Here is a 23,174-nt window from a genome sequence, read left to right on the forward strand (position 1 = left end):
TATCTGGCCTCACCTGTAGAGAAAAAGGCAGTACAGAGAATGGGAGCCAATTATACTGCATCTGAATTTTGTATCATCACAGGATTTTATTATAATCTGACACTTAAATCACTTATCAACTAAGAAAAGTTCCTCAGAAGCACAGAAAATTTACTCCAAGTCATGAAAACTATAAATCAACCTTTTAAATTAATATTTAACTACCCTCAAAAGCTACAAAAATACTACTTAGAGAGAAAAACATGATTATGAACTGATGTATTAAAAGTTGGTCTCTATGCTCAAGATTCACTGCTTTAAATTTCTGATTTATTTTTCAACATTCAACATTTATTAAGCAACAACTAGATACAGAGGATCTTCATGTGCAACAAAAATGCAAAGCAACAACAAAAATTATTGAGGGACTTCCTAGGTGGTCCAGCGGCTAAACTCCACCCTCCCAATGCAGGGGGCCTGGGTTCAATCCCTGGTCAGGGAACTAGATCCCACATGCCACAACTAAGACCTGATGCAGCCAAATAAATAAGTTAATTAATTTTTTTAAAATTATTGAGACTAGTGACCTCAGGAAACAATAAGGATGGAAGCAGGTGGGTGAAGTCTAACGCTTGCCTTGAGTCAAGCTATGATGTGTCAAACTCAAAATCGGTGTCTTCAAGTTACCAGAGGTAGCAAGGCTCCATTTTTGCACATCATTCACATTCTCTTAGGACAGTAAAGTAGTTAAGAAAAGAGCTCTAGATTAAATTACCTTGGTTGGAATCCAAGCTCTGCCATCTGCTGGTTCTGAAACCTTGGCAAAAGTTACCCAACCTCTCTAAGCCTCAATTTCCTCAATGATAATGGGATCTGGCTCATAACTGACTTTGCAATATGGATTTCAACTATATTTGTTATCCATTTCTTATAGCCACTATTTCACAGACAGGCTGCATTAATTTTAAAGCAAGGTATTTGCTCTTAAAATTTTTACTTCAAAAGGATAAAACAATTTAACTTTACTTGTATATGACTGACAATTTACTTTCTTCTTGGTAAGCAACATTAATAAAAAGTAAAAGTTCCAAAGCCCTACCCTAAGAAATCTTAGTTCAACCAACTTCCCAGAATCTTCCTATTTTCTTTCCAAATTATAAAGGTTACATAGTGCAGCAGTTAAAAGAACAAATTTGAAGTATGGCTACAAAATTTTCTGGCTGTGTAAGGCTCTCTAAGCCTCAAGTTTCCCCACTTGTAAATTGTATTTGCCTTACCAGATTGTGGTAAAGATTAAATAAGATAGAAATAAACTGCTTAGTACAGTGCAATGACATACTAAGTACTGAAAATACTTTTGTCTTTTATTTAAAGTCTGGTGGCCTGAGTTCAACATGCTGGGCCTATTCCCTTCTAGTTGTGAGATCCTGAATATATCAATTAAAATATTTTTAACTCCATTATCCTTTAAATGGGGAGAATATTGCCTCAAAGCATTATGAAAGTTATATGAAGTATCAGTCCTTGGCACACAGTAAACACTCAAACAGTAGCTACATCTGAATTATTCTAGTTCTAAGATATGGACTACCATCATAGCATCTAGGGAAACTCAATACTCATCATAATAACCACAATCTTTTTTCTAATTAACTTTTTCCCCAACCCTCACTCCTATGGTCAACAGCAGCATTTCTTACCTCTTCCCTAAACTTTAGAAAGTACATAGGCTTTCCCAGGTATATATATGAAAAAAAAAATTTGTTGTTGTTGTTAATTGGGACATAAAGTAAAGCTACATTTTTAAACAATGTTTTATTCTTAAATTAATAATGGGAGTTGACAAGCTATACAATTTATATTGATGCCATATACAAGACAGTGGAGTCAGAGAATCTTCTGCCTCTGGGGATCTTTCTTTTCTAAGGATCCCAGGAACTGGCCCACTTGCTCCTACGTTAGAAGTCATGACACACAGATCCTTTGTTTCTTACTAAGTACTCATTCTCCACTATAGCAGAAATAAAATACTAGAACATTTCCTCTATCCTTTGAAAGTGCACAGCCATTCTTTAACTTTCTATAAATTGACAAGAGGTAAATATATACTGTAAAGTCTCAAAACTCTCTCAATAAAGGTTATCCCTGATGTTCAACTGAATTTAAATAGAATTATGCTTTGTCCTTTAGTAACTCCTCTTACGTTTCAATGGCACAGCAAGCATTTGCTACTTACAGAGAAAATAAATCTCTTCTAAGAATCATGCCCTAGGTCAGCCAAACATCTCACAATGTATACAATTAGTTAAAGAAGCAGATACAATGTTGATCAGTAAAAACCAAATTATTATCCTGACATCATGATTTCTCAAAACCCAATACAGACGGCCAAATTTTATAGCTATTTAAGAAGTTGGATTATTTAGTGAAGAGAACCCTTATTGCTTATTAATATTTCTTACTTTCTCTGGGAAAGCTCTTGAATTGATATACGAATATACACTAGTATATCAGACAAACAAACACTATCCGAGAGACACACAAAGAGGCCCTGTAAAAATTAAAGTTTTCATAAATCCCCACAATACAATTATATGTCTAAGTACATCCATGGTGAAAGGGCCTGTTCATATTTAAATAGTCTGTTTACTTTGTCTCTTGCAGAATAAGCTACCTGGTAAAAATAAGGAAACTGATTTATCACTTTTCATTATTCTAAATCTCTCTTCTACCCTCACCCTCTCCAAATAAACTCCTGGAAGGCTTGGGGGTATTGTACTAGCTGGACAGGCTCAATGTTTCAAAGGTATTGTGCTTACCAACCAGTGCAACCTAGCACCTGAGTTCTTTCATTCAGCTATCCATCCAGAGTTCACACCCCTCTGTGCTAAGCACACAGTATAACACAAGTGTCTATATCTCTGTGTCTCTTTCCTTTCCCTACTATTGTTCCTTTGTGTTTAAACAAAAACCCAGGTTTAACTTTATAAATTAATTTCTTGTATCAAAACTTAAATGTTTTTAGAAACATCAGTGACAGTTTGATGACCTGGAAACTCTAATACTATCATGTATAGTATACATGTAACTACCATGATAAATTGCTTTCAACTCAAATACGTATTAAGTAACCCACTATAGAAAGCACTGTGCTCCACACTGCAGGAAACATAAAGGTGAGTAAAATACCGTTTTTGCCATATTCGAATTTATAATCACCTAGAAAGAGACAAAACAAGTTAACTAGAATACAAGGCAGCACATAAGAAGAGTAATTGTGCTATAGGAGTTACATGCAAGTGCATTTCATGCCTTGGAGTAAAGGGCCAGGAAGACTAAGTAGTTGAGGTGGCATATGAGACTCTGAAAGCTGGGTGGCTCTTTGAAACAGCAAGGGGAGAGAATGTATGACAAAGAATATTTAGACTAATAAGATCTCATTGGGACCAAGACAATCATGGCAATAACAACATCTAACAAGTATACCAATAAGAATTTTAATATACTTTTTAAGTGTGCTAAAATATGGGGAAAAAATCATTACCTCCTACACCAAGGACCTTTCTGAAGAACATAAATCTCTCAACCTCCTTTAATGTGGTGTAAATTTCAAAATAAACTGAAGACATGACTAAAAACAAAGCAATGAGACAAATCAATGAAGCGTTTTTAAACTACATACACCTTATCTGTTCCTTTAAAATACATATATATATTATATATATATATATATATATATATATGATTAGGCAGATTAACAACAATATTACACAGTAACGTAATTCTGGAAAATTCTAAACCTGTACTGCTCAACATGTGGCTATTAAGCGCTTAAAATGTGGCTACTACAAATTAGTATGTGCTATTAAGAGTGAAATACCCACTAGGTTGTGAAGACTCAGTACTCAAAAAAGGTGGCAAAATTTATCATTAGTAAATTTTATATTCATTACATGTTGACATAATATTTTGGATACACTGCTTTAAATAAAATATATTCTTAAGATTAAGTTCACCTGTCTTTTTACTCTTTTTAATGTGGCTCCTAGAAAATTTTAAATTACATATGCGACTCACATTTGTGGCTTCCATTATATTTCTACTGAATAGGTCTGGTTTAAACAACTACTTAACATTTATATTGTTCAGATTTCTGTACTTGCTTCAGATTGGCATGGTAATCACTTGATCACAATGATACTAAGTAACCTTCCAAACATCTTGCCTCAGTGTCTAGATACTGAAAAGGTGAGACACCTGCCAAAAAAGTGTGTCAGCTTCTTAACTACCCTTTTGGAGCAAATGTGGAAAAAACAACCAACTAAAAACTTTTCCAGATACATTTACCAAACAGTTAATACTCCAGGCACTGCTAGCTGATGTCATGAGACTATGTTAGATAAGAACTACTCAGGGATGCAAAGAGATGGGATCCAAGAAATAGGACAGTGGACCCTAAAGAGCAGTGAAAGAAGTTAGAGGATGACAGCTGTACAGCAGAGGCCTGGAGAACAACCAGGCCAGATCCCAGTAGGACAGCACTCCAGGAAAAGAATGGAGGGTAGGGCAGAATCCAGAGAATGCTTAATAAAATTTGAGGGGAAAAAAATGAAGACTGTGATCATTGCAAGCTGTGCAAGAAAAAGAAAACGGCAACAAAAAAGTGTAAAAAAAAAGTTGAAAGCAAAGGAAATGTGATCGCCACTTCAGAAACAGTTTGGTAATTCTTTAAAATATTAAACAGTTACCATATGACCTAGCAATTCCACTCCTAAGTATATACCCAAAAGATCCGAAAATATATGTCCACACAAAAACTTGTTCACAAATGTTCATATCAGCGTAATTCATAATAGCCAAAAAGTAGAAACTATCCAAATGTCCACTGACTGATGAACGGGTAAACAAATGGTGGCATTTCCATACAATGGAATATTATTCAGCAATAAAAAGTAATGAAGTACTGATAAATGCTACAACATGGATGAACCTAGAAGACATTATATGAAGTAAAAGAAGCTAGTCACAAAAGGCCACATATTTTATGATTCCATTTATATGAAATGTCAAGCATAGGCAAATCCATAGAGACAGAGAGTAGATTAGTGGTTGCCTGGAGCTGGAAGGAAGGGAAATATGAGGAATGACTACTAATGGATACAGGGTTTCTTTTTGGGGTGATTAAAAATGTTCTAAAATTAGATTGTGGTGATGGTTGCAGCACTCTGTGAGTACTGGAAACCACTGAACTGTACACCTTAAATTAATGAATTTTATGGTACGTGAATTATATCTCAATAATGCAGTTTTTAAAAGGAAATTGTACACTATTGTACACTATTCACCTTAATGTCTAGATATTGAGTACTGATCATTTGAATAATAATTTAAATAAATAATTATTTAACTAAAAATGGTGGTATAATTGCCTTAGTAAGATAGTAAAAGGGAGATGGTGATAACAATAAATAATATCTAAAAATAATTTAAAGACATAGACAAATAGTACACTAATTAAAATTATAATAAAACTACTAGAGGAAATAGCTGTCATAGTTAAGGTTGCCTCTGAGAAACAGAAATGAGGGAGAGGAGTTACGCTTTGCTATTAAGACTTTCTGCACTATTTGATTTCTTTAAATCATACGATAGAGTGTATTACTTAATAAAAAAATTTTTTTTTAATTTTTTAAGACTAAGGAATGCTGGTTTAGGAGCAGAATGAAACCATGCGCTCTTAAAGAGGTAAAAGGCACAGGCTTCATTGACATTGACGCACTCTGCGCCTCTGATCTCTCAAGAGAACAGGTTTTCTCATCTAAGATGTTCAAAAAATGCAAAGTTAAAGGAAAATATCAATTATCTTTTATCTTTTTCTTTACCATGAAATAAACAGCTATTTCCAGCAAGAACACACATAATATCTACTTGACCTTATAGATCATTTCTCAAATACACAGAGTGGCAAATATTTTAAATGTGCCACTAAGCGTTCATCGGTTATGCCTGTTATCATTTTACCTCTTATTACCAAGAGAAGCACTCTCTCATCTTCGTATTTACTCCCCATCCAACTCATATTCTAAAAATAAGGGTTTAGTAATCTACTAGGATGAAAAACAATAGCAATTTTCTAGAATAACTGATTTAAATTTTGTTTTAATTCTAACACTCTTATGCTAAAGCCAGTGTTAATTTAGGTCTGCATACACAAAATGTTATTTCATAGCAGAAATAACCTGTAAAGATTCAGATTATCTATGGAAGGATACTTAAGAAATTGGAATGCTGACTGTCTCCAGGAAAGAGGACTGGTAGTTACAGAGCAGGAGGAGGAGGAAGACATCACTGAATACTTTTAAATTTTGAATCATGTGAATAAATTCCATTTTTAAAAGCAAAATATGTAAATAAGACAAACATGGAATTGTCTATCATACAGCATCCAATTTATATTATTATTGTGATTGTTACTATACATTACGTAAATATGATACACATATATACATATAATTTATTATTATTATTGAAACCCTACCAACTCAAAGCTTCCCTCTTCCCTTCAGAGTTTAAATAATGTGTAAAGTGCGAAAGCTCTGAAATTCCAGTAAGACAGCAAATGCACCTACAATACCGTCAGTCTGATGCCAGGCATAACTCCAGCACTCCAATTCTCCAGGTGCTGCCTTTATGAATTCAAAAGTCTAGGATTAGCAGCTCGATTCAACTCAATAACTTCCACACAGATCATGAAGAAAGTGGTTAATCAATTTAAAAGAATTAACTGATTTTACGGAATAAGGGGAAGTAGAGGGAGTCACATTTTTAAAAGATAGCCTTCCTTAGAAAGAAATCTGAAACATCTTCTCACTTATATTAGTCAATTAAGCCCCTAAAAATTTCTTAGACCTCCAAAAGAGAAAAAAAAGTACGTTGTCATGATTGTCCTTTTTCTTCAGGTCAACAATTAAGATACCCACCTTTTCAATTCTCATTATAGAGGCCATAAGTGTATTTGGTAAAGTGACTCTCTAACAGCTAATCATAATTCATAAGAAAGCTTAAATGTCTCCATGCAGTGCCTTCTAAGCATTCCACAAAGGTATGGGCATGTCAAAATCCAAACAGCAACTCCATATATACCACAGAAGAAAAAATAAGACAACAAATCTTAAATCAGATAAAATGCTGTTGCTGAGTAATATACATAGATGGGCAATGGAAGAAAGAGTTGGAAACGATACTCTGGGCTAGCATACTGAAGACTTTAGTACCTTCATCCGTTATCACTGAAAGCCAACTGGAATTGGTCAACCAGACAGAGATGACCCAGTTCTCTTCCTCATCACTTCAGGTAACCAAGAAATTAGAGACTGTTTAATGCAGTGAGAAGTTGAGAATCCCAGCTACCCAGAAGAGACCTTCCTGACTCCTGTCCTTTTGAGAGAGTGAAGTTAGTATAATTTAACCTTCCCTAGACCAAAATTTTGAACAATTATCAGAGTGATTTCCCCTGGGGTTGTGTGAGGCTACACCAAGTAATCGCAATATGCTTGTTTTCCTGAACTGTCTGTCTATACTTTTTAGAAGGTGTAATGCTTAATATCAGTGTAATTCAGTCCCTTCTAATTTGCAGTTTAAAAAAAAAAAAAAGACAATTGAATGACTTAGAGCTATGTGTTAAAGAATAAAAAAAGAACTCTAAATAAAAGCCAAAAAATAACCTATGAGGAAAGAGTATGCACCATTTGTGTGGGGATTTTTGGTTCACTTCCTGATTGTCAAATACCAACGAATTCCAAAAAGGTGATGTTCCAAATAACCCAACTGCACATTGATGCATAGCTGTTATTCTTTAACAACAAGTACAACAACCTGAAGGCTCACAGTTCCAGACATAACAAGTGTCCGATAGATACTTGACTAATTGGTTGTGTACATATAATAAAATTTCATGAAGTTTGCTGTCAAATATTAAAATAAAGAGTAGAACACTTAAAATACTTCACAACCTATAGGAAGAGATGGAGAGAAATAATCCTTAATAATGGCTAATTTGGGGCTTCCCTGGTGGCGCAGTGGTTGAGAGTCCGCCTGCCGATGCAGGGGACACAAACCGGTCTGGGAAAATCCCACATGCTGCGGAGCGGCTGGGCCTGTGAGCCATGGCCGCTGAGCCTGCACGTCCGGAGCCTGTGCTCCGCAACGGGAGAGGCTGCAACAGTGAGAGGCCCACGTACCGCCAAAAAAAAAATAATAATGGCTAATTTGTAGAATCACATTCTAATATTACCTGGAAATATAAATACACCAGATTTACTTACGATCAATCAGTACTTTTCAATAAAAACCAGTGCTCCAACTGAACATTAAACAAAAAAATACCATAACTTATTTTTCTTTTTGTGCCATCATAAGCCCTAACATTTTCATTTTCAATGTTTGTCTTAACAAGTTTTCCCTGAAATCTTAAAAGAATTGAGAATTTTTTCCAATATAACTGTAAGTAATTAAATACTATATTTGCTAACAGGCATGCCTGAAACTAATTTCAAAAGAGGTACCAATCATGAAAGTCTTACACAGTCACTGCTAAATGATCAATGAAAGACTATCCTAAAAGAAAAGGCACTTTAGCTTAACACTTGGAATCCAAGTGTTAAGGCAACAGCAATCCATTCTCTATAAAATATACAATAAAGACCAAGAGCTCTAGAATCAGAATGCCTGTATTTGAATTCTAGCAGAGCAATCTTCTAGTCAGGTAATCTTGGACAAGTGGCTTCACTTCTCTAAATGTCATTTACCTATCTATAAGGTGGGGATAATAGTATTAGCTACTTTGTAGAGTTGTAATGATTAAAATGAGCTGTTGCATGTAAAGAATTTAGCAGATTGCTTATTAGCATTTAATAAACATTCAATAGACATATCACAAGTCAATCACGTTATTATTCACAGCCCCTTTCTATTAAAGCAACCTACTTATTTTTGGCTTCCTAAGCCAAGGAATTCAACATGATACAATTAATGGTAGTGAAAAAATGGAGTATTAATGTTACTGCTTTGCACCAATGTTACCAATATTTTTGCCTGCCTACCTACCATCTCTTTGGCATTACGGCATGCTCATTAAATCCTAGGACTGTAAGTTCATTTAAATTATACCACCATCTAAAACACAAGTTTCTATGGGAGTTTGCTAGTGGCCTAGTGGTTAGGATTCCGGGCTTTCACTACCGTGGCCCAAGTTCAATCCCTGGTCCGGGAACTCAGATCCCACAAGCCCCGTGGTGCAGCCAAAAAAAAGTTTAAAATTTTAAAAATACAAGTTTCTAGGAAAATAGTGCCTCGTTCGTCAGGAATGTTTACTTTTCATTATTAAATTGATTTGAAAGGACAATCAAGAAATTGACAACTCCAAACTATGTTAATAAAGGAACACGTTAAAGGTTCACATTCATGCCATTGTTGGCCATGGTATCCTGGAGACAAAAAGAAAACCTGGTTTGGCGAAATTAGTTTCAAAATAACCAAAACATCATTGCCTCAATATGATCACACTAAAATGCTTCTAAGAAAACTATTCAATACAAAAATATAAGATTCAATCATTTACAGAATTTCAACTTGCACACGCTTTGAAAGTACACTTTTCTCCCCAAAACATAAGCAAAAGTGAGAAAGGAGATCATAAACTAAGAATCCAAATCTACAAAGTTGTGTCTTTGTATCTTGTTTCAGACCAAGTATATTACAGACATGAGCATAAACTGAAATAATTTACTGAATGTCCATCACGTGCTAAATATTAACTCATTTTTTAAAAAAACTAGAATAAAAACTCAATAATAGAATAGAATAAATATCCCTTTATTTTATCAATTTAATGGTAGGAAACTTGGGAAAACAAATTGTTCTCCTTTAACTCTGTCAGTTTTTCCTTGCTGTTTTATTCACACAGGTCTTCATATAAATATACATTTCTATATCGCACTCAACCAAGGTCAAAGACAATTTATATAACCAAGGATGATTTGTACAACCCAAGATAGAAGCAAAGATTGCAACCTCTACTTTAAAACCAGTGAACCATGAAAATGCTTCTATCCTTGCAATCATGCAAGGTTCCCTTTCCATACTATCTCCTCCAACCCCTCCCCCCCAAAAATAGGCTAGAAAATGATGCTAAACATTCCAATAAATTCATTTACTCATGGTGATTATGTTCTTAGTAGAACAATATCTGGGAAATCAGGTTAGTTCTGTTAGTACCAGCATATAATCCCATCACACCCACATGCTCTGCCCCTCCATTCTCCTATTGCAGGGTGGAGCATCACAAGAGACACCACAATCCCACAGCCTGCCCAATCCCACCCCTGTCCCACAATCCCATGAGAGTTATTAAATGTATGGAACTGCAGCACATGCACGTTTCACAGCCTTCTCTACACATAATGCACACAAAAAAACAGAGCTCCCTTGGTCTCAGAATCTGCTGCTGACACTTAAGGCTGCTTCCCCAGCCTTGCTGTTTCTCCAAAACAGTATCTCACACCAGCAACCTAAGTCCAAAACAAGGGGCAGACAGCACAGGATACAAGTATATACTGATTTTCAGCTGAACTATGCAAGTGAAATGAGAAGATGTCGCCTCATTTTCTAAATGCAATTCCCAACCAGTCATAAATTGATTTGTGAACCTCTGGGTTCCCTTGAAGTTTTTTCCTAGTACACTACTGTGCCTTAAAGTCATTTCACAATTAGCATTCTAGAGGTGCATGTAACAAGAGAGCATGCAATTTTTATATGAAGGTCTAGTTTTTTTAACAACTCTGGAAAGGGCTGGTTGGGAAAGGAATGAAAACAATGAAAATAAAAGTCTAGTTTTCAGTTTCACAAATGAGCTCTCTTCCACAATGGATAACCTAGAAATTGGTTACATTCTAATAACCTGATTTTTATGTGTCACAAAGAGATTAAATTCCCTCTGGAATAGAAAAACTCTAAGTTGCCACCTGCTCTTTGGTTTTAGTCACCATACAACTAAATACTGCACAGTAATATGCAACTACTATTAATTATTCACTTCACTAAAAAAAATTGATCTAAAAAAGTTTTATATGAGGAAATAACTTGACTTAGCTAGACAACTAGCTAAATTTTCACGAACAGTTTATCAAAAAGATTTATTACTAATATTTTAACCAAAAGTCACCATAGACAGTCCCTTACTTTCTCTATTTTGAGTAAAATATCATGTGATTCTACAGAAGAACTTCATAACTATTTACATTTATTTAATAACACTTGAATATGGACGAGGACAAAAAAAAATGGGTTCACCATAGCGAGTAAAAAAAAAAAAAAAAAATTCAGGGACTTCCCTGGTGGCACAGTGGTTAAGAATCCGCTTGCCAATGCAGGGGACACGGGGTCGAGCCCCGGTCTGGGAAGATCCGCCATGCTGCGGAGCAACTAAGCCCGTGCGCCACAACTATTGAGCCTGTGCTCTAGAGCCCACGAGCCACAACTACTGAGCCCACACGCCAGAACTACTGAAGCCCAAGCACCTAGAGCCCGAGCTCTGTAACAAGAGAAGCCTGCGCAATGAGAAGCCCGTGCACCACAACTAGAGAGAGCCCACGTGTAGCAACGAAGACCCAATGCAGCCAAAAGAAAAATTCAAATACACTGTTTTAAACTTAGCTCAACAAAAAAAGGCAAAAAATACTTGTTATAAAATCAACTTTTAATTTCTGCTGGAGTCTGCATATTACCATTATTTTAAATGCAAGGTTTACTTAAGAATAACCATTATTTATGAAAAACTAGTTTTAAGCAAGTACCGAAGATTAAATTAAAGGCTGTATAAAATATCTAAAATTTTTATGTCACGGTTTAGCCCAAAAAATATTTTCATTGTTTTCAAATAAATTACCATCGGGTTATTATAACTAAGTTTCAAGTGTGAGGTTTTTGAATCTACATAAAAAATTATTTTCTTTTTTAGGACTTTAAATGGAATGCATATAAATAAAAACCTTTAGTTTACTAGTCCTGAAAATAAATCTGACAGTTTTGGGTTCAGAAAAATTAGAAACAGTTCAAGACTGTAAAGTTAAATATCATTGCCAGTAACCAACTGCTGCCTCTGAATTTCAAGAAAACCTATTGTATATTAAATTTTTAAAAAGTGAACTCAACTACCCTCTCATCTCAGCACTTTCTCAACTTTCCCATTACAATCAACAATATAACTTGGTGGTCAAATCTTCCAGACCAGTAACATCAGAATTTATTTTTAACTCCTGACTCCTTCCCAAATATTCCCCTTCAATCCAATCCAAAGCCCTGCCAGTTCTTCATTCACGCTGTCTCGCAAATGTGCTTTCATCTCATTTTCACACTTTATATTCTCATTCTTCATGACATACCCTACTACTCCCTAAAATGGCTCTGATGTTTTGCTACTAACCCATCAACTCAGCTGCCCAGATCGTCTTCAAATATTTCGTTCAGCAACCTACAGTAAATACCAATCTCTCTTGAATCTCAACCAAACTCTTACAGGCCTCCTTTGCCCTCCATCAGTTAACACATTTCTCAAATTCCATCTCCTCTTATTTTCCCATTTAGGCCCCTTTCATTCAGATTTACTAACCTGCTTTATAAATACAAAAATCACCACCTCTGTGCGTCTGTCCATTCCTTCCATCTAGAATCCTCTATGCTTCTCTGTCAATTCAAGTTACTGCCTCCTTTAACACCTGTCTTAAAACACACCTCTACAGAAGTCTTCTCTCTCCAGCCCTCTACCTCATCCCTTCATCTCTTGTCCCTCTGAACGAAGCACTTCTGTTTGCATTTATAATCTTGCAGTCATCATGATATTGTTTTCACATTTTGACCTATAACCTGTCTCAACAACTGACAAGCTTTTCAGGCCAAGGACTATAATTTCTTATGTATCTCTCATTTGAACGGGGGTCCCTTAGAACACTAGCACTCCAACAAACGCTTAATTACTCCCCTTTCTTCCAAAATGTCCTTAAAGTCAGGGTTGTCAAAAACACATAATTAGCACTGATCTCCAACTTTTAAAATGTTAGGTTGACCTATATGGTAACAGAAAAGTCAACATTTTAACCTGCACACTTTGCAAGGGTTACTCCATCCTCAGACAACATCCACACAGGATTCAAAGAGAATCCTGGAAATTAAATGAAAAGTCCCCAAATTTAATATTATAAGCTATCCTATTTTGCTCTCTGAAATAGATCTAATACATTAATTACCTAAAATTGATTTCAAGTGGTTTTTAAACCAAGATGAAAAACATCCTAACACTCCAGTACCACAAGAGGCTCTTAAGTAGCTATTATAAGATTTGCTTCATCACAGCAGAAAATTACCCCAGAATTTTAAAATATTCCTCTCAAATGACCCCATGAAGTGCTTAGAAAGCTTGACCATTCCCTGAAAGATGCATCATCAGCTTCCCTCTTCACATACCCTGCATTCTGAACTAGCTAGTCACCAAAAAAAACCTTAACTCTCAAAAATAATCTCCCATTCAGTTATTACCTTAGACTACCCTGTTTCAGGCAAGTTCCAAAAGCCAAAATAAATTGAAATTCTGAGTTCAAATAAGAGTGATCATTTTATGTTGCTTAAGGACATAATCAATTTCATATAACAGCAAATACTTTTTAAAAATCTCAGTTCAATCCTCTCCTTCTAGGCAGCAAAACAGTTTTTCTTTGCCCTCATCATGCCCCTTTCTGGAGGAATAAGGAAACAATACAGATATTTTTGTCAAATTCTGTAAGTATGTTTAAATAAACTGTCATTAAATACCACATAAACATATCCACATATAGAGAACATTAGAACATTGGACACTTAGTATAGACTTGGACACTCAACATAGACTTTTCTGCACAAATCAGGGAAGACGGTACAGTCTATCAACAACCTTGAACACAGCCCAAGTATCCCTATTATATGCAGGACCACAGCCTTCTGCAAAACCTATGATGGAAAGGTCTAAATCCATATTCTTCTAACTCCATAGTCTTACCTAAATTCAACAGGAAACCAATGCAAGAGTATTTTAAATAGTCTTAAGAAGGAACCCCTGAACTCTAGATCATTTAGCAAGTACTGAGTGCAATGGCACCCTAAAACTGAACTTTAATGATGAGTCAGTGACAATTAACATTCAACTTAGCATTTGGCAACATGACAATACAAGCCCCAATCAAAACTTGGACATACTTCCAAATTACCTTTTGATTAAACGTTAATTCTATAGTGGTAGATTGGTAATGTCAAAATGGAAAGGTTAAGAGATAACATATTATACCACTTATCCAATTTAGAACAATGCATGTTGAGATACTACTGCTACTGCATATCAATCAGCCCCACCGGTCCCTTCTAAAGGGAAGAATCAAAGCTTGCCTCCAAACCGTAATGTGGTTACGGAGCAAGTTCATCTCTAGATTATGAACACATACTTTGTATAGTCACATAGGCAAGAAAGAAATGTTACGAGACAGTGACATTTAGCTCCTCTATTAAGTATACAAAACTATGATAACCCCTGAGACCTGAGCTAACTAAACTATCCCTCATTCCAAAAGACACATTCTGCAAAGGCACATAATGGTTTATGAGTCTTGTCCTTCGCTTTATTCAAAAGGATGAGCAAGTAAACACTTCCATCGCTATTCTAAGATGGAAAAACTCAACCGCTTGATAAAGCTATCAACTGCAAGAAAACTATATGAAAAGAACTAAGTTTCAGATCGAATCATCCAAATAAAAATCATATTCCCTCAATTCAAGGTTAATAAGACCGGGGGAGGGGATATGGGAGGAGAAAAGAGGGAGCTGCCTCATCCTTGACTGAAGACAGGTTTTTGCCCTTTTCCATTACCTCCGGCTGTTATATCAGAAGGTCTCATATTTTAAGATCCTGATATTTTAAAGTCTCTTATTTAAAGGGTGAGGTGGAAAGGGGGTGTAAAATAAAATCAATACTCACTGCTAACTTTCATGCTGCCAAAAGCTGAAGGCTGCTGCACTGGCTTGCAGCTCTCCGCAAAGGAGGTGGTTCTGGGCCGCCCTGACATGATCACTCTCTTTCCGAATCACCTTCTTTTCCTTCCTTCCTCCTCTTCTTCCTTTTGTTTTATGTTGGGGTGTTAGGTTAATGATAAATGCAGCATTAAGTTCTCCCACAAGAAAAAGACTTCGTCCTCTTGGCTTTTCACTCCTTTTGTACAGCTATAAAAAAAAGCGAGCGATGTATTTCTCCTTGAAGACAGATCAGTACGGATATTTAACATATAGATGATCGGGAGCTGGGAAAAAAATACAATTCTTTCCCCTCCCTTTCCTTGGAAGGGAGAAATGGTTGGGAGGTCCTAAAAAATATATATCACGTGAAACGGGGGCAGATACTTGATTGAAAATAAGTACTCTGAATATTATATTTTCCTCGGGGATTTTTTTTCCGAGTCAATGAAGAAGGGAAGCGGCGGAAGGATCACGAGTCTCACGCTTGAAAAGAAAGGGGGATGGGAAGGAGGGAGGGAGAGGGAGGGGGTGGCTCGGAGATGCGTCGGGAAACGCTGCGGCTCCGACAGCGGCGGGATCCGGCGGCCTGACGACAGGGGCCCGGCGAACTGGAAGGCGGCGGAGTCGCGAGTCAGTCAGAGGCGGGCGGTGGCGGCGGCTCCCCTCCTCATTGCGCCAGGAGCAGCTGCACTCGGCGGCTGGATCCAGCGGCCATGGCGGCGGCGGTGGCGGAGGCAGCTCCGTTCAGACCCCAGGCAGCGGCTCCTCGACTGCTCCCCATACGCCGGGGACATGGGAACCCAGCAACCGCTTCCGTCCCTCGGGGCCCCCTCCCCCGTCCAAGGCACCAGAGCGGCCGCCCTCCCGCCCCTCGCTTCTGCACGGTCCCGCTCAGGAAGTGTCCGCGCTTTGCCCCCAGCCCGGGCCCTGTCAGTGGCTGCAGGGCCGGCTCCTCCTCGCTTCCTTCCTTCCTTTGTCACTCGGCCCGGGCGGCGGCGGCGGCAGCGGCAGCGGCAGCGGCAGCACAAACCTGCATTCGCCCGGGTCGGGGGCAGCTCTGTGTGAGGAGTGCCGTCTGCGCAGCCGCCTAGCTTTTCCCCACTCCCCCTCCCCCCTCCTACTCGTCCTCCGCCTCCTTCCTCCCCCACCCAGCCTTACACCGCCCAGCGCCCCCGCGTCCGCGTAACAGGCGTCTGGGAATCGCCGGCCGAGCCGAGTGTCCTCCCCCTTCGGTAGGGGAGCCGAAGCCCGAGCGGAACCAATCACGGATGTCGTTTGTTTGCAGATCCTCCCGGAAAAAGCCGATCGACCTGAGGAGCCAATTAGAAAGTGTCGCTGGAAATTCACGCCCAAGGACGGAAAATGCCGAAGATAGCCGACCGAGAAGAAGGTGGGTTCGCCTTGTCTTGTGGCTGGCTGGAGGAGAAATTCGACAATGGCAACAGTGACCAATCGGAGTCGCCGGCCCTCAGGAAAATGCTTGAAGAGTTAAGCACGGTGAAGCCCGGAGTCGCTGGTGAAACCGCACGGCTGGGCGCCGTGGCCGCTTTGTAATTGGCCGAAACTCCGCTGGGAGTGCACCTCCCTCGGTGATTGGTGAAGGAATGGGGCTTCCGAGGACAGTCTGGCCAGTCAGGACGTCCCCTCCCTCGACGAGGTGGGGAGAAGTTGAGAGTGAAGGGAGGGCATCTATAAAGCGCCTTCTCATTGGCCTGAAGCTCTGGAGCCGGAGTCGGGGCAAAAGGGAAAAGGAGGGAGGTCGAAACCCGTAGCGGCAGCCAATCGGCTCTCGCTGCCGTCCAATCGCAAGACCTAGCTGCAGTGTGATTGGCCTTCGGTATCCGGTGGCGGTCCCTGGAGCGGGGAGAATCGCGACTGGGGTCGTGGCGGATGGTTAGACGGGCTCGCCTGCGGCTACTTGCAGCTTGTGTGGAAACTGCAGATAGGGAGCGCGAGCCGGTGTGAAACTGCTGTGGTCGGCGGCGCTGGGCTCCGAGCGCTCGAGCGACCGGAGGGTTGAGGGGTCTCCCCACCCACTGGAGGCTCTCGGCGGGGCGGGGCTAATGCTGCGCGCCCGAGGCTCCCCTCCGCCCAAGAGAGCGCGTCCCGAGCGCCGGCGTCTTTCCCGGAAGGGCCAGACGGATTCAGGGCGCCTCCCCGGCTGGGTGCGAGTTCTCGGGCGCTAAACTGAGAACAAAGCTTCCAGACAGGCAGCGCCCCTCGGCGGCCGCGCCCCGCCCAGTCGCGGAGGCCATTGATAAGAGTGAGGGCGACTGCGCCTCGTGCGCCAGGCCAAACCCGGCCTTCCAGAAACGCCCCTGAGAAATGAGCTCATGCTGGCTGCGCGCGCTCTTCGGGCGCGACTGCCCAGCGCAGAACGGACCCCAAAAGCAGGTGAGGGGAAGTGCCGTCAGGTCGGATATCCCGAAGACTCTGAGGAAACAGGGAGTCAGAATAGCCCTTTGTAGTTTTTGGTTCTTTGGAACTAGGGTGATCTATAAAAGTACTATATAAGTTGATTTCGCACGTAGGCCAGTGGTCAGATTCCCGTGGTTTCCCTAAGGACAGTGAAGTATGGCTACAGAAAAAGTAGAAAGGACAGTTGCCATCAGTCCCGTGGTGTCTGTAATTTCCACCTGCAGAGTCATCCCTTTCTGTTAAGATACTATCTCTGGGAGCACATATAAAAATACACATACTTGGTCAGGTTAACTAGATGTTGCTTTGTCAAACTGATGAGGAACTTGGGACAGAACAAAGTAAGCTTTGATGGGAGAACGGAAAGGTCTAGATAGTGTTTGCAAACTCAGATGTCTACAGGGGCCAGAAAAGCAAAGCAAATGAGTGACACTGGCCTGGTGTAAAACAATAGGGAATGATAAGCAACGTGGCAAATTGGAGTGTCCCTGCTGTAACTGAAAGGAGCAGCTGTTCGGCTCTAGCAGATTGTTACCCTGAAGAATGTGGATCCAGTGTTCTGAGGTATTCTGGTTTTTTCCCCCAAGAGAAACCGTAAAGCAGGATTTTTGTATGAAATCCCTCGATTTTTACATCGATATTTCCAAATCCTACAGGCCGAATTAAAAACATCCCAGGGTAGATGTGGCCAACATGCAATCAATTTGTAATCTCAAACCTGGACATAGGTTTTTTTATATAGCCCAGGAGTGGTAGCTGCTCTTGTTCTTTGCAATGAAGGGAGAACATGAGGCCTCTGGATGTCATGGAGAAGGGTAAAGAATGTTAAAAGCAAACTCAGTGCGTGGCAATTTTGTCAAATGATTGTTGCCTCTCCCTGCAAACTATTATGAAAGACCTTTGCCACTAGTCCCTAAAACACTGTGAGGCAAAGCTCTAAATCCTGCCTTCCTCTTTACTCCCCATCCCTACTCCCAGTTATACCAGCGGGAAAGTGAATAACAAATGTTTAGGTTATACAAATTGGAAACATGGCTATTCTTTTGTATATAATAAAGTACAAAAATAGTCTACCTTAAGGTTATGATTAGTAGCTTTACTGTTGCTGCCTTCAAATATTTTGAACTGATGCTGTTTAAAATTAAAAAAAATCTGACCAAGAGGGGGGAAATTTTATAGGAAAAAAAAAAGTAGTTCAATCTAGAATTAGGACTTAAGGAGGGAGAAGTTTAGGAGAAAATATAAAACCACTGAAATTAACATTCCATGATTGTTTCTCTGACCTTCCAAATTCTTCCTCTACCTTCCCGCCTGCTGTCAACCATTTATCAGTTTTTAATAATTTTAATAGTTAATGCTTCCTGAGTGTTTATAACGTGCCAGACACTGTTCTTAAGTGCTTCACACATGCTATCTCAAATTATAATCGTAAGTACTGTTACCAGCCTCCACTTAAAAGATGAGGAAACTCAAGGTCTGAAAGTTGTACTGACTTACCTAAGGTCCACAGAGCTAAAGTAAGCAGAACCAGGATTCAGATCTCTTGTACTTCTCTCTCAAACATAGTCCCCACCTCTCCTGGTCTTGCTTTATCTTAAATTCTAAGCCTTATGTCTTCAACTGTGTGTGCCTGGTTGTGAATACATCCCCTAGTTTGGTTTCTAATAGTTTGGTTTCCTTTAGGGCTCATCAGGTGGTCCCTTGCAAAGATCAGTGATTCTGAGCCACAGTAACCAACCAGAGGACTAGAAAAAGATGAATATAGGAAAGCTGGGTGATACAGAACAGGTAAGTAGTGTAGTAGAGGGGAAAAAAAGAGAGATTGGTGAGCCTGTCCACAAGGTAACGGTTATAAATTAAAATGCACAATGAACTGGCTTCTATAGTAATTACATGTATTTGTATAGCACTTTGCACTTGGGAAGTACTATTACGTTAATGAAGTTTACCAAGTACTGTTATGGAACTATTATTATGTTTTTACAAATGAGGAAACTACACAATAGCTCAGAATCACTTAGCTGCATTTTTAATTGAAACTAGAAGAAAATATATGCAGGTTTAATAATGAAGATAGCAAATAGAATATGAGATGCTGTTTGTTTAGATGAACCCAGGGTCAGTCAGTACAAACAGAAGTTCACTAGCAAACTCTTCCTAGGACCTCATTTAGTTAGCCAACGTATATTAAATACCTAAATGTTGTTGGGTGCTGGCCTTCAAAATTTAATAAGATATGGTCTCTGCTCCAGATATTTGCAGATACTGTAAGATGGAAAAGAGTTGTTTAGTAATGAACTCTAGGAAAACCCTCCAATAACAAGGTCGATGTGAAGATTAAGAGGAAGGAAAAGATTTTGCATTTACTGAGTGCCTGTTCAGTCCTTCCCTGAACCGCCAGAGACAGCCATTATTAACTCTTTTGTTAATAGATTGGGGAGGGGGGATGAGCAATAAGTACATTGATCAAGGCCACACAGTTAGAAAATGGCAGAGCTGGGATGGAATCTACAGCTGAGTATATTTGATCCAGCTTCTTTATACTAGATTACTCTGCTCTCCATCAAAAAATAATATTGTTTATCCCATTTATGTAAAATTGCATATGTGTGTGTGCTTGCACACCCACACATAAGAGTCTAGAAATATTCATTTTGATGGCATTTTGGATGATACTTACGGTATTCATGATTTCCAGTATTGTCTTCATTTTCCACCTTTACATAAGAAACAAAATACTTAAAAAGAGAAAACAAAGGTAAGACTGCAGACGAACCAAAGAAAAGAAGTAGCAGTGTGAAATCGCTCAGTTTGATTAAATCAATTTGATTTATAGGACACTGTGCCAAGTCTTAGGAATACAGGAGTGTGAAGATGAATAAAAGTCATTCAGAGGTGACTGTCTTGCTCCAGTCTTAGGGGGAGCTCTTGTAGAGTGGAGACGTGTAAACAGACAACACCACAATGTGATCTGGGCAGCTATGGAAGAAAAGTGGCCCAGAGATCATTTTCCAAGTTGTATTTAAACTACCGGTCTCCAAAGTTGCGTGTATATACCCAGAGGTTGTATGGGATGATCCTTTGGAATGCTAGAACTACTAAATCTTATTTTTATCTTAAAACGTAAGAAATTACCTTTCCAGTGGTTAATATACTGGTAGACAGTGGTGCCCTCCTCAGTCCCTATGTCAAAGGAAGGAGTCACATGGTCCACCATACAGTTTTCCTAAAGGAAGGGGATGAATCCACAGCCTAGAAGGGATTGTGAATATACGGTACCCTCCTGCTTTTTAAAAATTTCAGCAACATACGACACCTTACTTGTGCTTAATTAATGGATTTGCAGTCATATTATTTGATTTTTAACTAACTTGACCCTCATAGATTGAAAATGATTCCTGCAAATAAAGTGTAGATAAAAGAACAAACAAAATGGCAAACCTCACATTCTACTCTTAGTAGGAACTCTTCATCAGTCACATCAATAGGTTAAAAACAATAATGAGCTAATCAAATTTGACAAGAAGTAGGCCTGAAATTTTTGGAATTTTTGAAATATGAACCATCCACTATTTTTTAGTCAAAGTTTACCCTAAGGTTAAGTATGACATATAGCTAATGCCAGTGTGAAGTCTTCACAATTACCAAAACGTTTAAAGACTATGCATCTGGGACAGTTAATAATTTGGGGGGGCGGGGGGTTAGCGGTGAGAATAAAAAAGTATTGGGGGTACTTCCCTGGTGGCGCAGTGGTTAAGAATCCGCCTGCCAATGCAAGGGACATGGGTTCAAACCGTGGACCAGGAAGATTCCTACGTGCCACAGAGCAAGTAAGCCCGTGCGCCACAACTACTGAAGCCCACGCACCTAGAGCCCGTGCTCCGCAACGAGAGGCCACAGCAATGAGAAGCCCATGCACTGCAACAAAGAGTAGCCCCCGCTCACCACAACTAGAGAAAGCCTGCGCGCAGCAACAAAGACCCAATGCAGCCAAAAATTAATTAATTAATTTTTTAAAAAGTATTGGGCTTTAAATAATGTTGTTTTAAAATATTGTTTATTATGCCTGTTATCCTTTTTTATTCCTGTATATGTCTTATATATGCATATCATGTTAGCTCAAGAGTATATGTTTTATAAATATGCAGAATATTGGGGGGTTGATATTAAAATTTTTTACTAGTACAGTGTAAGAACAAAAAAGTTTGTAGACCACTGTTTTTTTTGCTGTTTTTTGGGGGTTTTTTTAATAGATCTTTATTGGAGTATAATTGCTTCACGATACTGTGTTAGTTTCTGTTGTACAGCAAAGTGAATCAGCCATATGCATACACATGTCCCCATGTCCCCTTCCTCTTGAGCCTCCCTCCCAACCTCCCTATCCCACTGCTCTAGGTCATTGCAAAGCACTGAGCCAATCTCCCTATGCTATGCTGCTGCTTCCCACCAGCCAACTATTTTACATTTGGTAGTATATGTATGTTGATGCTCCTCTCACTTTGCCCCAGCTTCACCCTCCCACCCCATGTCATCAAGTCCATTCTCTATGTCTACCTCTTTATTCCTGCCCTGCAACTAGGTTCATCAGTACCATTTTTTTTTTTTTAGATTCCATATATATGCATTAGCATACGGTATTTGTTTTTCTCTTTCTTACTTCACTCTGTATGACAGACTCTAGGTCCATCCACCTCACTACAAATAACTCAATTTTGTTTCTTTTTATGGCTAAGTAATACTCCATTTTTTATATGTGCCACATCTTCTTTATCCATTCATCTTGTAGACCACTGTTTTAAACAAAGATTAGTTTTTTAGATGATGGAAGGGAAGAACATTCTAGGCAAAAAGAAGTTATGCAATGGCGGAAATATATGTTACAGGGTATCATAGAACTGGAGGTAGTTTGAAATTATGTAGCATGTAAGATCTGGGCCTAGAGAAAAGAAAGGGAAACAGTATCAGATAATAAAGGTGTAGTTAAGTAAATTATGTTCTACTAAGTCCATATTATGTAAACAGAAAAAAGAATAAATAGAAAGACTAATAGCAACTTAATACTAATTAAAAAATATAGAACTTGATTGTATATTACCAATTTCCAATTCTGCAAAATATGAACATATTGAAAAGGAAGACAGAAATGAGAATAATTTTGTTAATATATTGGCATATTATAGATGAAAATATTCACTTTAACTGTTTTCATGTCATATTTTTACAATAAATCAATGTTTGTTGGGTTTTAAAAGGGAATTGGCTCCCTTTTCTTTACTGTGATTCACATATTCCTCAGAATGGCTCTCATTACATGGAATTCTTAACAAAAACTCCAAATTTCTCAGCAAAGCTTTCCAATGCTAACATTTCTACTGATAATCCTTTGTATTATAAATTATATACTGTATTAATAAAACTAGCCAACATTTGTTATATGCAAGACATCTGCTAGGCACCTGATATAAAGAAGTACATGAGCCACCTGAGTGGCTCTGTGCCCTCAGTGAACTTATCCTCTGGGGAAACAACCTCATGAAAAGCTAAATAAGTAATTATTTAAGACCATATTTGAATCCATAAGTTGTAAGGCAGAACATAATTTGCTAATATGGTTGTTACTCATGCTCAAATGAATTGGTCATGCTGTCCTATTTAAAATAGGTAAATGGAGGACACTTCAATCTAAA

At 38.8% G+C, this 23,174-nt stretch overlaps 1 protein-coding gene across 3 annotated transcripts in view; it reads right to left on the reverse strand.

The window, feature by feature from the left end:
- The window catches only part of GSK3B (glycogen synthase kinase 3 beta), a 196,093-nt gene extending 179,979 nt beyond the window's left edge, over positions 1-16,114 (reverse strand). Inside the window, exon 1 of one of the 3 annotated variants that reach the window (XM_082839847.1) lies at positions 15,035-16,113. In XM_082839847.1, coding sequence (XP_082695973.1) covers positions 15,035-15,122 — 88 coding nt within the window. In that variant the 5' untranslated portion in view covers positions 15,123-16,113. Of the gene's footprint in view, positions 1-15,034 lie in introns of all 3 variants that reach the window. The other 2 variants (XM_082839848.1, XM_082839849.1) reach the window with 2 other exon arrangements.
- Between the last annotated feature and the right edge of the window lie 7,060 nt (positions 16,115-23,174).

The sequence above is a fragment of the Leucopleurus acutus genome (genome assembly GCF_964270905.1).
Source record: "Leucopleurus acutus genome assembly, chromosome: 5".
NCBI classification, from domain to species: Eukaryota; Metazoa; Chordata; class Mammalia; order Artiodactyla; family Delphinidae; genus Leucopleurus; species Leucopleurus acutus.